Source organism: Pipistrellus hanaki (genome assembly GCF_964339955.1).
Source record: "Pipistrellus hanaki genome assembly, chromosome: 9".
NCBI lineage: Eukaryota > Metazoa > Chordata > Mammalia > Chiroptera > Vespertilionidae > Pipistrellus > Pipistrellus hanaki.
This window is the reverse complement of record NC_140511.1, coordinates 79,393,420-79,409,436: the sequence shown is the minus strand read 5'-3', so window position 1 is coordinate 79,409,436 and position 16,017 is coordinate 79,393,420. Positions and strand designations below refer to the sequence as shown.

General features: G+C 60.0%; 1 protein-coding gene across 2 annotated transcripts; it reads right to left on the bottom strand.

Annotated features, from left to right (window-relative positions):
- Nucleotides 1-3,349: 3,349 nt before the first annotated feature.
- Nucleotides 3,350-15,177, bottom strand: OVOL1 (ovo like transcriptional repressor 1). Of its 2 annotated transcripts, none has more exons than XM_084893844.1 (4): nucleotides 15,039-15,177; nucleotides 7,256-7,473; nucleotides 5,372-5,561; nucleotides 3,350-5,201 (listed from the first exon to the last, which is right to left on the bottom strand). In XM_084893844.1, exons 2-4 carry the CDS (start codon nucleotides 7,385-7,387, stop codon nucleotides 4,906-4,908), a joined length of 618 nt encoding a protein of 205 aa, XP_084749970.1. In that variant the 5' UTR covers nucleotides 7,388-7,473; nucleotides 15,039-15,177; the 3' UTR covers nucleotides 3,350-4,905. The 2 variants fall into 2 exon arrangements, with proteins under 2 accessions (XP_084749970.1, XP_084749969.1); XM_084893843.1 differs by lacking the exon at nucleotides 15,039-15,177 and adding an exon at nucleotides 14,544-14,835.
- Between the last annotated feature and the right edge of the window lie 840 nt (nucleotides 15,178-16,017).

Below are 16,017 nucleotides of genomic sequence, written 5' to 3'. Positions count from 1 at the left end.
ACTCTGGTGGCTTCCTCTCCATTTCATCCTGTTCGCCGGCCTGCCTCCTGGCTCTGCCTCCTGGGGAATGGCGATCAGGCCTGGAAGCCCTGACCACTGCGCTTTGGCCCGTCCTTGTGGACTCTGTGGGTGGAAAGAGCCCTGGAGATTGTCCGCCTTCAGCCCGTGACCCAGTCCCTCCGGAGTTCCCAACAAATGGCCGCCCCGCCTGGCCAGCAGCCCTGGGTGACAGTGCCCGGGCTCCTGCCCCAGCAGCCACCCTGTGGTACGCTGTGCCAGGGCTCCCTGCAGGGGAGTCTGTCCCTCCAGCCCTCTCTCTGGCCCAGGGTCTGCCCACTGGGACTCTGTTCCCCAGCCCTCTCTCTGGCCCAGGGTCTGCCCACTGGGACTCTGTTCCCCAGCCCTCTCTCTGGCCCACGGTCTGCCCACTGGGACTCTGTTCCCCAGCCCTCTCTCTGGCCCACGGTCTGCCCACGGAACTGCCGGAATAAGCGGAATAAGCCGGTTCCCTCTGCCAGCAGCCAGGTTTCCGATCTGAGCAGCTTCTCAGCCTTGGCGCCTCCTCATCTCCACTGCAGTTGGTCAGTTTCCTCAGGCTTTTGTGGAAATGGGGGCCTAGAGACCAAGTCTTTATAACAGAAAGGGACTTTTAAAAATATTTCTTTACATTGGTTTCAGGGAGGAAGGGAGAGATGGAAACATCAGCGATGAAAGAGGACCATTGATTGGCTGCCTCCTGCAAGCCCCACACTGGGAATCCAGCCTGCAACCCAGGCATGTGCCTGACCTGGAATGGAACCGTGACCTCCTGCTTCACAGGTGGAAGCTCAACCACTGAGCCATGCCGGCCGGGCAGAAAGGGACTTTTTTTTTTAATATATATAATTTATTGATTTTTCACAGAGCGGAAGAGAGAGGGATAGAGAGTTAAAAACATCGATGAGAGAGAATCATCAATCAGCTGCCTCCTACACACCCCCTACTGAGGATGTGCCCGAAACCAAGGTACATGCCCTTGACCGGAATCGAACCTGGGACCTTTCAGTCCGCAGGCCGACGCTCTCTATTCACTGAGCCAAACCGGTTTCGGCAGAAAGGGACTTTTGAACGTAGGAACTCTCCTTAATTTAGAGATGAGAAAACTGAGGGGTTAGGTCACTTGCTGGGCCTCCACCCGGTCTCTGATCCTCCCTGCCACCCACCGACTGCCGCCTGGCCACCTGTCTTGGTTGCCACATCTCTGTTATTGTCAAAGGTCACATTAGCTTTTTGGGGGGCAGCCCCATCTCCCTGTTGATGTGTTGAATTTCAAGTCTACTAACACCCTAAATTGTTTTATAACTTTATTTTCTTCTCATTGTAAAAATAATATATGCTATTGTAAAAAAAATTAGAAGATATACAAAAAATATAAAGTAAAACCCTTTATAGCACTTCCTGTTGTAGTTTTCCCGCCTTGCATTTGGTGGCCTTGTTTTTCGGTTTGAAAATAGAACTCTACCTTCATCCTCAGTCAGACCCTCTTGCTAGGGCCCAGGCAGCTCTCCTGCCTCTCAGAATCTTGTTTTGTTTCCAGTTCTTGTTGGCACCTGGGCAGGGCGTAAAAACACCCGTGCTGTGGCTGACTGACCGATGGTGCAAGCATCCAGATTATCGAAGGAAATACAGACATACCTCGTTTTATTGCACCCTGCTTTATTGCCCCTCATAGATGTTATGGGTTTTGTTGTTGTTTTTAATTATTTTTTTAATTTTAAATATATTTTTATTGATTTCAGAGAGGTAGAGAGAGAGAGAGAAACATCAGTGATGAGAATCATTGAGTAGCTGCCTCCTGCAGATCCCCTACTGGGGATTGAGTCCACAACCCGGGCATGTGCCCTTGACCGGAATTGAACCTGGGACCCGTCAGTCCACAGGCCAATGATCTAGCCACTGAGCCAAACCGGCTAGGGCCTGATCCCTAGAACACCTTCCCTTTTCTTTTGTTCTTTTGTTCTTTTCTGACCCTCCCATTTTCCCAGACCAGCTGGGTCCCACCTCTTCCAAGAAGTCTTCATTCTTTCAGATACAAAAGACTGTTTTGGGTCCCCTAGCATCTGTATGCAGCCATCCACTTGTCCTTAGTTATATGACCCGCACTAAGTTCCTCTCTCCTGGCTGGGCCTACTTCCGTCACTCGTTTCCCTCGTCATAAAAGTCGAGAGACCATGATGAACCCTCACAATGATCTGGCTGGGGGAAAGTGACTGGCCTGAGCCTGCTAGGGAAGGGGTCCCCGCCTTGAGCTTCTCTGAGGAATGGGAGAGAAGAGCTCAGAGGAAGCCCCATCCCTGGCTTCCCTCAGCTCCTCCTCAGTTTACAGAGCAGCTCATCACCTGGGCTCGCCGTGGCGCCTGCGGAAGGAGATCTGGGTGGTCTTTTGCGTGGGGGCCCTTGCGATAAAGAGCTATTTAGAGACACAGGAGGGTTAGTGGCCCTTCCCAATCCTCGGGGCTTCCCACAGGGAGCCTTAGAGGTCAGATCAATGTTTCCCTTCCTCCTCACAGCGCCAGAGCACGGACCCTTCCGCGCCACGCGGAGTATCACGCCAGGGCCCAGCCTGGCAGCTCGCCTCTCCTCCTCCTCACCCCCTGGCAGGGTGTGACGGGAGAATACTGACCTGGGACTCCGAGACCTGGGCCATGAGGTCTCCCCGACGATGCTGGGTGGTGAGGGGGAAGACCAGGCCATCTCTGGATTTGCTGTTACTTTGGATTTTCTTGAGGTGCCACGAGGCCTCCTGGTCTCTACACGACAGTGTGCACAGTGCCTGCAGGCAGAGACCTGAGCCGCTCCATTACAGGGTAGCTGGAGCCTTGGGCGGCCACCTGACCTCTCTGCCGGGTGGCAACAGCCTCCACCCTCAGAGGGTGGCTGGAAGGTGCAGTGAGCTGATGCGTATAACACACGAGTGTGGCTAGCTGTGAAGTGTGGCCCTCCCATCAGTGTCTGACCCTGTGCCTGTTGTTTGGGGACGTGGCTCTTCCTCCTGTGGTCCTGGCAGGCTGTTGGGAAATGAGGCCAGACTGGACCGAATGATTGTACCCGCCCAATGGAAAGCCTGGGATCAGGATGTGAGAGCATCAGGCAGGCAGAGAGCCCTGGGTGAGGCCCCGCCAGGCTAGAGTCTGCAGGCACTGACTACCGAGACTGAGGCTGGCCACCCAACCTGTCGGTTAGGCCCTTGTCTGCGCCCACTGGTGACCGTAAGAGGATAAGGCTTTTAATAGAACGCATCAATTGTTTGGATTTAATTTTCCTGCAAGTGGAAATAGGCCTATAAAACAGAAAAAAGCAGAAAAAAGATTTTCTTTAATTTTAATAGTTGGAAAGTTATAAAATAAAATAGATAACACACAGCTTTGTGACTTCCTCAGACTGGCAAGAAACACAGGGATACAGACATGTAAACAAACAGAGCTTCCACATGTTATTCTGTCCTATAGGACGTCCAGAATACAGCAGCGCCCACTCTCAGCCAAGCTAAGTAAGTCTCCACGCAGAGGGCAGCGACAGCTCCTTGCCCTCAGCCGGCTGTGCGGGCGCTGCTCTCCCTGGGCACGTCTTCGGGCGGCCCAGGGGCTGTGTTCTGCGGACTGCTTTCAAGTGTGCCTTCTCCAGCCCCTGCCCAGCTCTCCCCTCTGACCCACACCCCGTGCCTGTTATTAGCAGGACACCTGCCACGCTAAGGGAGCCTGGCTGAGTCCCTCAGTTGGAGCCACTGGCTTGGGACCCAGCCTTGCTACTTGAAAAAGTAAGAAAAAAGGCTACAAATATAACTTATTAGCTATCTAATACTGTCCTCCCGCTATAGGTTTCTGATGTGTCTGGTTATTATTCTGTCCCAATTTTTTGCTGTTGTTCTCAGGTTTTTTACTCAACCAGGAAAAGAGCAGGCCTTGCGGCCTGGCCTGGACTCTCGTGTGCTTCAGGCCACGGCTCCGGGCCTCTCAAAGATTCTCCTGCCTGGCTCACCCCTGAGGCTGGACCCGGACAAGCCCTCGACCTCCACAACTGTGAGCTGTTATGCACAAATCTGTTGTCTGACCAGAATGCCCTCGGTCGGCCAGGCTGCCTAGAAAGCAGTGGGAGGGAGGCAGAGCTGTGGGAGGGAAGAGCAGAGGGGATGTGCTGTCTCCGTGACAGGGGACCAGAGGGCAGTGAATCCTCCAGGCAAGGCCGGAGGAAGGACACAGGAAGTAGGAAGCTTGGGGCGTCAGGGCAGCCACCCCAGAGCACAGCACAGAGGACGTGAAATGTCCAGGATAAATAGAACCGCATGGGAGAGAGATAAGCCAGCTTCATCCTCTCAAAAATAGTCGCCATCAGCACCAAAAATATATTAATATCTATACATTTGTCATCTTTTAAAAAAAGGAAATAAAACCTCCTTGGCACCTTGTCATGGATTTTTTAAAATGAGGTGATACGTGGAGAGGCCTTCGTGTGTGCAGGCGTGCACACCCTCAGCTGCGCACCCGCCCCGCCGAGGGCAGAACCCTGCAGCCCTGGGCGCCGGAAGCACTGCCAGGCGGGTCTCTCGCGATGCTTTGTGCCAGTGCTCCTGACCCTGCCATCCACGGGGGGCCAGCAGCCCCACCCTCTGCTCCAGGGGCAGAAAGTCACAGGACCACCTCCTCCGGGAAAGAGTTCCTGGCTCTGTGGGGGTGCTGCTTCCTCAAAGGCAGTCCTGGCCTGGCCCCTGCCCATCTGCCCATAACACAGGTTTGGATCGGCCTCCGTCCAAAATGCAAAAGGGCCGACGTGCGCAGAGGTCAGTGCGGGGCTCCAGTGCCATCGCCAGTGTTCCGGCAGGAGGCGGGCTGGCAGGCCGGGGGCTGGCCCTGCCCGGCCGGACGGCGCTCAGAGGTGGTGGTTGCTCTGCAGCAGGGAGGTGACGGTGTTCTGTAGCGCCACCGCCACCTTCTTGGAGGTCTTGCGCAGCAGTGGGCTGTCGGGGTGGTGCTCCTTCAGGTGCAGGATGTGGCCCTCCTGGCTCTCGGACGTGCAGCCGCACTCCTCGCACACGTACAGCTTGGCCCGCCGCTCCTTGTACGCGTACTTCTGCTGCACGCCGTGGATCTTCTTGAGGTGAGACTCCAGGGAGCAGCGCTGCGTGAAGGCCTTGTCACACAGGCTGCATTTGTAGGGCCTCACGCCTGCGAGGAGGACAGGGCGGGCGTCAGGACCCGGCGCAGGAAGGCCCGGCCTGCCTCTGGGGAAGAGGAAGGGACGGAGGCCTGTGCGCCCCTCCCCGCCCCCGCCCCGGACAGCAGGCCTGCTGAGTGTCCCAGGTGGCCTCAGCAGGCGCCAACCAAGGGCTCCTCACCAGTGTGGGTGCGGACGTGTCTCTTCAGGTCGAAGGTGTCGTTGAAGCCCTTCCCGCAGTAGGTGCAGAGGTGCCTCTTGACGTCGTTGTGACACTTCATGTGGCGGTTCAGCATGCGCTGGTAGGTGAAGGCCTTCTGGCAGATGTGGCAGGTGAAGAGGTCTCCGCTGGGGCTGTCGCCCAGTGTCACCTGTGGGCAAGGACAGTCTGTGACAGATACCCAGCACCAGGACTGCAGGTTGGCAGGTGCTTCCCAAGTCCACTTTCCAGGCTGCCAGCCGCCCCTTCTTTTCTGGAGATGGCAGGGAACTCCCTATAGAAACAGCCCCATCCATCCTCAGCGACTCTACCTGCTAGAACATTCTCCCCTTCGCTGAGCCCAAATCTTCCCGGTAGTTTCTGTTCTCCGTCCTCATTCTAAGCCTTGGGGACGGGGGAAATGTGCACAACACTGTCTCCTGCACAGCCCTTCCCGGCTGAAGCCACCGCTGGGAGCCCGGGGCTCCTCCTGGTCGGCCCAGCCCCTGGTTTTACTTGAGCCAGGCCCGACATGATATGGTTTGGGTCCCTTAGCTACCTGATGACTTGCTTGCTTCTAAGCATTTTTCGTTTTGTTCTTTGTTATTGTGGAAAATCTCAAGTCTATTCCCAAGTAGAGGCGTATTCTGAGGCTGCCTGTCCTTGGTGGGTGGATAGCCATCGCCGGCAACTCCTCCCGAGTTCCCTGTGCAGCTGCCACACCGCACCTCCTCCTCCTCTGTGCTCTGGCACCGGGCAAATGCTCCTTATTGCCAGCTAGTCAAGACCAGCACTCGCCCTGGCCAGTTTGGTTCAGTAGATAGAGTGTCGGCCTGTGGACTGAAGGGTTCAGGGTTCGAGTCCGGTCAAAGGCACATGCCCAGGTTGCAGGCTCAATTCCCAGGCAGCCGAGCAATGGTTCTTTCTCATCATTAACGTTTCTATTTCTCTCTCCCTTCCTCTCTGAAATCAGTAAAAAATATATTAAATTAAAATAAAATAAAATAAAATAAAATAAGACCAGGACTCATTCCAGCACCCGCTCTGCGGTGCGCTCTGCTTTCTAGGCATCCTCCCTATCCACTGGGGCCCAGGCTGGGAGGAAGGCGGCATGGGGATCAGGGGCCCGAGGTGCGGGCTCTCTGGCCAGCCCAGCACACATCTCGGCGGCTTCCCTTTCATTACAACACACACTTGGCCTCCGAGGAAACAGAGGGAAGGTCAGGATTCCACTGCCAGTTTCTCCAATCTTTTGGCACATGGACGGCGCTTCAAGAACACTTCCACTAGATCAGTGCCGGCGGGTGCCTCCTGGCCTTGAGCTTCAGGAAGGCAGGCCCAGCCAGGGCAGCCCTGCCGCAGGGTGCTCCCCAAGTGGCACACGCACCACTTCCCCGGCTGAGCCCAGCGGGGGTCCCCGCCCCCTCCGCCTGCCTATGTGCAGGGCCTGGAGGGGCGCTGGGTGAGGTGGAGTTGCTGAGCATGTGCCTCCACAGATAGCCACCGCCAGCGACTCCAGGCCTCCCTCGCGTCGCTGCCCGGATGGGGCGCCAGGAGAAGGTGCTGAGCCGGCCTCATGTCTCCCTGATTTTCCTAGGACTTCGGTGTAAAGAGGTGGCTCTCCTTGAGGCCAGAAATGAAACTAAACCCAGAATGGACTCCACAGGCTTAAATGTTTTTTGAACCCTCTGCTTCTTCCCAGCATGGCAGCCTCACTTTAGAGCACTTTTCTTCTCCTCCAGCCCCTGCCTTGCCCCAGCGAGGGCCACCTCTGCAGAAACCTGGGCCCAGCCCGCAGGCCGGTCTCCACAGGTCTCATCTGTGCCACATCTCCTGGCCGTTCCTCAGACAGTGTGAGGTCAGTACCTTCATCTTGGTGCGCAGGAAGCCGTGGTCTCTGCTCTGGGGGTCTGCCAGGCGGCTCATGTCTTCAGAGGGCAGCTGGGCCACCACGCAGGGTCCAGAGGTCATGCTATAGCCGGAGTTTCGAAGGCTCATGTCCAAAGCCAGCGGGCAAGAAGGGGGTTCAGCCACTGACGGCTCTGGCTCAGGGCGGGGCTGTGGTGGGTAGAAGCCCAGGCTGACTGCAGAGAGAAGAAAGGCCACAAGAGGCTTAGTGGAGAAAGGGGGACTCAGGGGGACTTCAGAAAGGTTCCCTGGCAATTAGCTGGCTGGAACCTGGAGCCTCTATCCCGCCCCTGGCAGGCATGTGGCAGAGCAGGGCTACCCCCAGCCCACTACACACCGCACCTCCCTCCTGCCCCATTAAGGTAATTACAGGTGACGCCAGCCAAGCGCCTCGACCCACAGGCCTGCCCGCTGAGTAATTTGTGTCTTAGCGGAACTGGGAGGACCGAACCTGCCTGCCAATTATCCTCCAGAGCAGTCTGCCTGCCCCACCTGGGCCCGTCCCTCTGGATTCCGGGCCTCATCCAAGCTCCTGCGAGGACAAAGGGCAGCCCGGAGGCCTGCGCCCAGGGACTCAGCCTGCCCCAGGAGACTTCCTGGTGGCCTGGGCCACCCTGGCCTCTCCTCCAGGCAGACAGCTGCTGGCCTTCGGGGACTGGGTGCTCCTAGCCCAGTGGTTGGCAAACTCATTAGTCACCAGAGCCAAATATCAACAAGACAACAATTGAAATTTCTTTGGAGAGCCAAATTTTTTTTAACTTAAACTTCTTCTAACGCCACTTCTTCAAAATAGACTCGCCCAGGCCATGGTATTTTGTGGAAGAGCCACACTCAAGGGGCCAGAGAGCCGTAGTTTGCTGACCACGGTCCTAGCCCCTTCCTCCTCCGGACTGGCCAGTCCCTGCTGCTGCAGCCCAGTAGGGCTCCAGGGTCCCCACTCCCACAGGCCCAGCTTGGCAGGCAAACAGGCCAGGTGGGGTGGAGCAGGGAGGAGGTCAGGGAGCAGCAGGTGGATGCTGCGTAACAGTCTCCTGGGCACCTGCCCAGCTGTTACGCAACCCTCCCCCACAGCAAGGACCGCTCGCTGTACAGTGAGGCTGGCCCGCCCTCCTGGGCACCACCGCCCTCCTCGGCACCGATACCTGGCAGCCTTTGACATGACCGCTCCCCACACTGAGCGGGGCCGGGGAGGCTTGGCCCCGGGCCCCACTAGGGAGGAGGAAGAGTCCTGAGTGACACACAGGAAACCAGCCTCCGAGCTGGCGGCGGGCACGCAATCTAATGTTTCAGTTTAGTTGAGAATTTTCTTCCAAAAATGCAAAGCTCTGTACTTAAACGGCTCCATGGGTGAGGACCGTTTTCCCAGCCACAGAAGGGAAAACCCAGAGGGGCCAAGAAAGGAAGGACGAGTGAGCTTCAGGGGAGGGAGTCAGGAGGGTGAGTCGGGGTGTCGGGCCCATGACAAGGCCCACTGCCCACAGCCGGTGAGACAGAGGGACCCAGGTCACTGCAACGAGGTCCGGCTGGACAGACGGACGTGGGGGGGGGGGGGCAGGGGAACGTACTGAGGGAGGGCGAATGTGAGAGAACACAAGTTTCGGGAGAGGCCCCGGCTCTCGCCCCCTCAAAACACAACAAAGGTCTGACAGAGGAAGAATGCGCGGCCTGCCGCCCAAACCCGTTCTGCTGGCACTGGCGTCCGTCTGTCCGGGGACCTTTAATGAGCCACCTCATTCCGGGAGTTGATTCACCAGTGCCTGGCCCTGGCCCCCGAGATGGCGTGGCGCCTCCCCAGGCCCCGGAAGGCCGGCCAGCAAGCCCCAGGGGGGGTTGGGGAGACACAACTCCTGCCTTGCTACAAAGGCGGCTGCCTGCATTCAGGGCTGGGGGACCTGGGGGGCACAGGGACGTGTCTGAGTGTTGGCAGTTTAGCAGCTATTACAGATCTTGGCCAAGAATTCAAAGCTGAATGACAATCTCCATTTCTCAGTCCAGGTGGAGACAAACCGGACTTCTCCCCGCTTCTGTCTTTCGGGGCAGGAGGGCGTGCATGAGGCTCGGGAAAGTGGGAGCTGGGCCACACGTGCACATGGAGCAGCAGAGGGAGGAGGGAAGCAGGTGAGTTAGCTGGTGTGGCTCGCGGCTCCCTTTGACAGGTGGGCCCATGGGTAGCGTTCTAAGGACCCATGTTGGTTTGGGAGGAGACCCTGTGCCTGCCTCTCCCATCACACAGACACCTTGGCCTGATAGAGCTAAGGACCTGGGCAAGTGTGCGCCCACCTGGCCTGGCCTCCTTGCCTCCTCTAGCTCCACCGAGGGGCAGCTCAGGGCTGCCAGGGTGGGGATGTTTGTCTCATCCCAGCCACCCTGCCAAACCTGCCTCCCCGCCTCCCCCAAGCGTGTCCCTGAGGCTGCCGCACGCACAGGGAGTGCTCATCGGCGTGCGCTCCTGTCACTGAGTGTCACTGAGTGGCAGGAGGCAGGAAGCAGAACTGGTTGGGCCCGCCTTGTGCACCTCTGTCCCCTAATTAGATGTTTCCGGCAAGGCGGTGGCCGCTGTGGCTATTCATTGCCCGCCCACAGCTGTGGCGTGTGGCAAGGCCAAGGCCAAACCAGCCTGGCCCTCTCCCGATTCCCTCAGGGGGTTTGCGGGTTCCCCTTCTGTTGCCCAACTTGCCTCCACCTGCATGACATCGAGGGCACGGGCCCAGAGCAGCCGCCCATCCGAGGCCTTCCCCTCCCTCCCTCCCCCTCAGCAAGTCCTGTCTTTCTTGGATTGAAAACTACTGGGTCCGTCCTGGCCAGTGTGGCTCAGTTGGTTGAAGTGTTGTCCCATATACCGGAAGGTTGTGGGTTCGATCCCCGGTCGGGACACATACAGAAGACAACCAATCGATGTTGCCTCTCACATCAATGTTTCCCTCCCTCCCCTCCCTCCCCTCTCTCTAAAATCAATAAGCAATTCCTCAGGCGAGGATTAAATCTTTTTTTTAAGGTACTGGGCCAAATACTGGACAGAGTAGAGTGCCAGGTCCTGCTCCGTCTAAGGCCTCAGGCCAGGACTGGCAGGAGGTCTGGTCCCAGCTCTTGGGGTGGGGGGTGAAGGGGAGGAGCAAGTGAAGCAGATGGGAGGATGCACAGCCTCTGACCACGGAGCTGGTGTTGGCACTGGCGCTGACGTGGGGGTGGGGGTCCACTTGGCTCTAAATGGGGGGGGGAACCCAGGTAGGTGTTAGGCAGCCTGACACCTTATCTGCAAGGGCAGGGATTTTGTGCCCCAGCAGGTCAGCAAGCAATGCCCGAAAGAAAGCCAGTGTCCACCTAGTGTGAGGGCTGAGAGCACAGTTTCAACTTCATTTCAAATGGTATGAAAAGTGGGTGGGGGTGGGGAAAAGATACTGCCTGAGAGAAAAACGGGGTGTTCACAGAATGAACACCAGCTGAAGGACAGACCCATGTATTTCCAGGGCTGAATGGGAACACCAGCCGAAGACCCCGTCCCATTCTGTGAACACCCTGTTTTCCTCTCAGGCAGTATCTTTTCCCCATTCCCCACCCACTTTTCATCCATCTGTAATGAAGTTGAAACTGTGCCCTCAGTCCTCACTAGGTGGACAGCCCCGACCAGGAGCTATGCCCCGTTTGCATCCTTCCTACCCTCCATTCAGCAGGGGCTGGGCCCTGCAGGACTCCACACAAGACTTGTCAGAAGTGAACAGCGTTAAAAAGAAACCCAGACATTAGCCAAGCCCAGGCTTCGCTCCTGTCCTCCCTGTGCCCAGAGGACTTGCCCTCACAGCTCTTTTTCTGGGACAAATGCTCTGGCAGGTTCTGACTTGGGTCATCCAAGCTAGGAACAAACAGGTTGGCAGCCTGGGTGGTGGCACCCCAGGGGACAGGCAGGAGTCCCATCGAGCCCACTGCCCAGGCCCAAGTTGCTCTTCTGTCCCCATCCACTGCCTGCGGTCTGCTCGCCCAGCCTTGCTCCCTGGAGAGCCTGGTGACCAGTCGTTCACTGCCAACACTTCCCAGGAATTACAAGAGTAACCTTCACCAGCCTAGCTGGGTAGCTCAGTTGGTTAGAGCAGTGATCGGCAAACTGCTCTTGAGCCACATGCGGCTCTTTGGCCCCTTGAGTTTTTAGCAAAGGCCAGCTTAGGAGTACCCTAATTAAGTTAATAACAATGTACCTACCTATATAGTTTAAGTTTAAAAAATCTGGCTCTCAAAAGAAATTTCAACCAAACTGTTGATATTTGGCTCTGTTGACTAATGAGTTTGCCGACCACTGGGTTAGAGCATCGTCCCGATATGTTAAGCTTGTAGGTTCAACCCCCGTTGAGGGCACATACAAGAATCAACGGCTCAAGGGGGGGGGGGGGGGAATCAACGGCTCAATGCATAAATAAGTGGAACAACACACTGACGTCTCTCTCCCTCTCTCACTCAAATCACTACATTAAAAAAAATCATCCTCACCCTCATCCTCATGATCACCCCGGAGGCCTACTCTCTCCCCACCCCACACGTATATTCTGGGACCCAAAGCTGACTTTCCTGGCCTTTCTAAGGTTCCGGCGCTGCCTTCGGGCCAGGTGCCTGCCTACCTCCTGGGGTGGGCACGTGCTGAGGAACGGCAGAACAGGCAGCAGAGGCTCCAAGCAGAGGAGGGGGTGGCTGGGGGCCTGGAAGAGGCCTTGGGATGCTCCCGTCATCCCAGCTACCTTCCAGAGCCTTTCTGGCTTGCCAGATTGAGGCTGCACTTAACGCCCTGGAGGACGTGCTCGGAGCTTCCCCTTCAGCCCAGGAAATGGAATTCAGCCCCTGGGTACAAAGGTGGGGGCATTCTAAGAAATGAGCATTACTCCCAGCACTAGAGTCAGCATTGCCATAACAAAGGAGAAACGCCAGGGGAGACCAGGGAGAGAGGGAGTGAAGGGCACCAGCAGGCAGCATCTCAACCTGAACTGCAACCCTTTCACCTCCCAGCGCAGTGCGCCCCCCTCCCCCCCTTCCTGGGCTTGTCCTTGGCTTTGGGAGGAGAGTGAGGCCCACGGGAAAGGTTCTGCCCTGGGGAGTGAGTTGGGGAACCTCTTGAACTGGGCTGGGCCTCAGGGAGAGCTGGAGTGCTGGTCGGACTGGGCCCGGTCGGTAAAAACACAACTCCTTCCACTGCGCTCTGTGCTTAAGGGTCGAGGGCCTGGCGGGAAGGCAGACCACAAACACTCCCTGTCCCCAGCCCTGCAGCGCCTCTGGGGGAAAGGACGGGGTCCATGCTTAGCTGGTCACAACGTGCCTAGCCTGTGAGGTGGGGTGATGGAAACGTGCCCAGCCGGCTCCTGGGGTCACAGTCGACTGGTGATGGATGGCCCCGCCAGGGGACAGGCCGGGCCCCCCCCACTCTCCAGCCCTCTGGGGCACCCGAGCGTGGCCCGAGAACATTCCATTTCTCATTTCCAAAAACTGTGGGAAAACTCCAATGTGCCACACGGCTTTTGAGGCAAAATTAAGTTTTTTAACTTCTACCCTTTACTTGACTCCACAGGGTTCTCCTTGCAGAGCGATGAGGGTGCATTCTCACAGGCACCTCCGGATGAGACCCTCGGAGGCTGGGACCGTCCTGCAGGGCGGGGGCCCGCGGGCCTCCCTCCCTGGGTCCCAGCAGCAGGTGACGGACACCCAGGAGCCTCCGTTCACCCCCCCCCACCCCGACAGCCCTGGGGTGCTGTCTCCTCAGCCGCCCCCTCGGGGCCGCCAGGACTGTGGGGGGAAATCACTGGGCGAAGGAAGTCAATGATTCCAAAAAGCGGAATTTCTTTGTCCTTTGTAAAAGTCAGCACAGGATCTGTTCCCGATGGGGATGCGAAATAAAATAAAAATAACAGCACGCCGAGCCTCCCGCGCGGCTCCCGGCTCACCTTTACCTCAGTCCAAGCTCGGTTATCAGATCCCGGGGCGCAGCTAGGCGGCAAGTCACACCCCGTGAGGGCGGCCGGGAGGCGCCGGCGCCGGGAAGGGGACGGGGACGGGGAGCGGGGCCGGTAAACACGCCGCCCGGGCCGGTGCCCGCAGGCAGGCGGCCCCCTCCTGTCGGTCCCCCCGGAGAGCGGGGCGGGCGGCCCCCGGGTGCGGGCCGAGGAGAGGGGCTGGGCTGAGAGGAGGCTGAGCTGAGAGACTTCGCGCCGGGCCGCGGCCTTTACCACAGGTAACCAGACTGCCTTTTCCAGAAACTTCTGGAGAGAAACTGAGGCAAGAGCCCTCCCAGGCTCCCTCCGCCTTCCGTCTCCGCTTCCCTCCGCGGCCTGGGGCGGTGCCAGCGGCCAAGGGTCAAAGTCGGTTGGTTAATGGCCGCCTCCCCCCGGAGGCGCTGCCGGGGGTTGGCACCTCCCGCCCCGGCCTGAGGAGGGGGCGCTCCGGCGGAGGCGGCTTCTCCGGGGGAGACGGCGGGGGAGGGCGCCCCGCACAGAGGTGCTGGGCTGAGGGAGGGGCGGCGGCGGGAAGCAGCGCGGGCTCCTCAGTCAGAGCGGCCCCGACGTCTCCACACAAACGGGGTGCCCGGCCCCCGGGCCTGGCCTGGCCCCTGGCTGTGGGGTAGCCTCCTCAACCCCACTCTCAGCTCCGCCGCGTCCTCCGCAAGGTGGGAGGCGCCTTTGTAACGGGGGAGCCCTGACCCCACCTTGTCTCCAGGGCGAGCGGGGTGCAGCCCAGCGCTGTCCCCTCAGCGCCCGCCCGGCCGCACCCCCACCCCCGGCCGCCGTGCAGGGGGAGCGGGACCAATGGAGGCGGCTCACACTCGGGTCTCTCTCACGTTTTGCACAAATCTCAGCGAAAGTCCAGCCCGCTCCCTGCCCCCCGGGGAGGCATCGCTCCAGTGCCCCTTCCCGCCTCATAAAGCCCGGCTTTCCGGATTTACGACGCGGGAGCGGGGGGTCCCGGAGCGGGGACACAGCCGGCCGCCCCCCGCGCGGCTCGGCCGGTGAGGGGGGGACGCCGCCCGCCGCCGCCGCGGGGCCTGGGAACCGCTCTCCCCCACGGCGCGGCCGCCCCCGCCCCCGCCCCCCGGCTTCTCCTTCCGCTGCCCCTGCCCCCTCCCCTCCCCCCGGCGCCGGCTAACGGGGCCGCGGCCGCTGGAACATTAAGTCGGGCGCCCGCGCGTCCACCGCCTCGACGGGGCCGGGGGAGGCGGCGGGCCGGGCCGGGGGAGGCGGCGGGCCGGGCCGGGGGAGGCGGCGGGCCGGGCGCTCACCGGGCACGTAGATCTCGCCGCGCTCCTCGTCGGGGAGCTCGCTCCAGTTCCGCTTGCACGTGGACACGCACGGCTTCTTCACCAGAAACGCGCGGGGCATTTTCGAACCCTGCTCGCCGGCACCGGCCGCTTCCGTAACCCAAGGCGGCGCCGTCCACCTTCCGGGGGCTGAGGCGGCGGGCTGAGGCGGTCGGGAAGAAGTCGCCGAAGCGCCCGGCGTTCCTCAGAGCCCGTGGCCTGGACGCCGCGCGCCGGTCCCGCTCCTCCTCGGAAGGACGAACAGCCAGGTGCGGCGGCGGCGGCAGGTAAGCTCTCCCCTCGGCTGGCGTCCCCGCGGCCGCTCGGCGAGTCCTCAAGTGCGGGCGGCGGCCGGGGCGCGCTTTATGGGCGCGCGGCGGCGTGCGGTGGCGGGGCGGGAGCGGGCGATCCGGGCTAATTAGCGTGCAGTGGCCCGGCGCACGGCGCATGCGTTGGGAAATAACGGTGACAACCCACCTATGCGGTACCTGTCGGACCGGTTCTCATTCCGCTGCGGGTGAGGTGGCCTGGCGGCCGGGGCGGGGTGGCGGCGGGGGCGGGGGCGGGCGCCGGGCACCCAGCTCCCGGCCGCCCAACCAGCTCAGCCGCCGCCGCCGCCGCCGCCGCCGCCCAGACCTCCCGGACGGGGCGCCGCGTTCGCAGCGGAGTGGGGAGTTTCGGAGGGAGCAGGGAGGGGAGGGCAGGGGAGGGAGGAGGCAACGTTATTTGCACCGGCGCTCGCACGCTCTGGGGTGATGAAATGAAACTCGCCCAACTGGGTCCGGCCCGGCGCGCCCCGGGCCTGGGGAGGCGCGAAACCGTCGGGCGGGAGCGGGCGGCCGGCCCACACTCATTGAACCCGCCCGGGCCCGGGGAGCCCGGATCCCGGCGGCGGGACTGAGCAATCCGTTGATGTCTGCTGGGCGCGGGCTGCGTGCGGGAAGGCACGCGGGGCCCGGAGCGGGCAGACGGCGGCCACGCGCGGGGCCGCGATGGGAAGCGGGGAGCGCTGGGCTCTGGCCAGGGCGTGCGGAGGGCTTCGTGGAGGAAGGGGGCGTTTAAACCGCCGAGTTCACCGGGATCCTGAAAGACGCCAGGGCCTTAATCATTGGGGCTTACACACACGCAGACACCCCCATCTTTGTCCCAAATGGACGGAGAGCCGCGGACTCCATAGGAAGTCAGTCCCAGCCTGGCTGCAGCCCGGACAGGAAGCTCGTGCCGGCTTCCCCCTAGAGCCCATCCTTGGCCCAGGTTCTGCCTGGGACCCTCCCCAGCCATTCATCATTAGTCAATGTCATTTCTCCAGGATTTATCAAAAAAGATAAGTGCATAGTAGGTGCTCACTGAGCGTTGGGGGGGGCCTCCATGAGGCTGGCCACTGGCCACTTTGGCCTCAGCTGAGCTTCTCTTACAGAGTCAGGGCAGGAATGGGACGGGACCCTCCTTTTTCGCT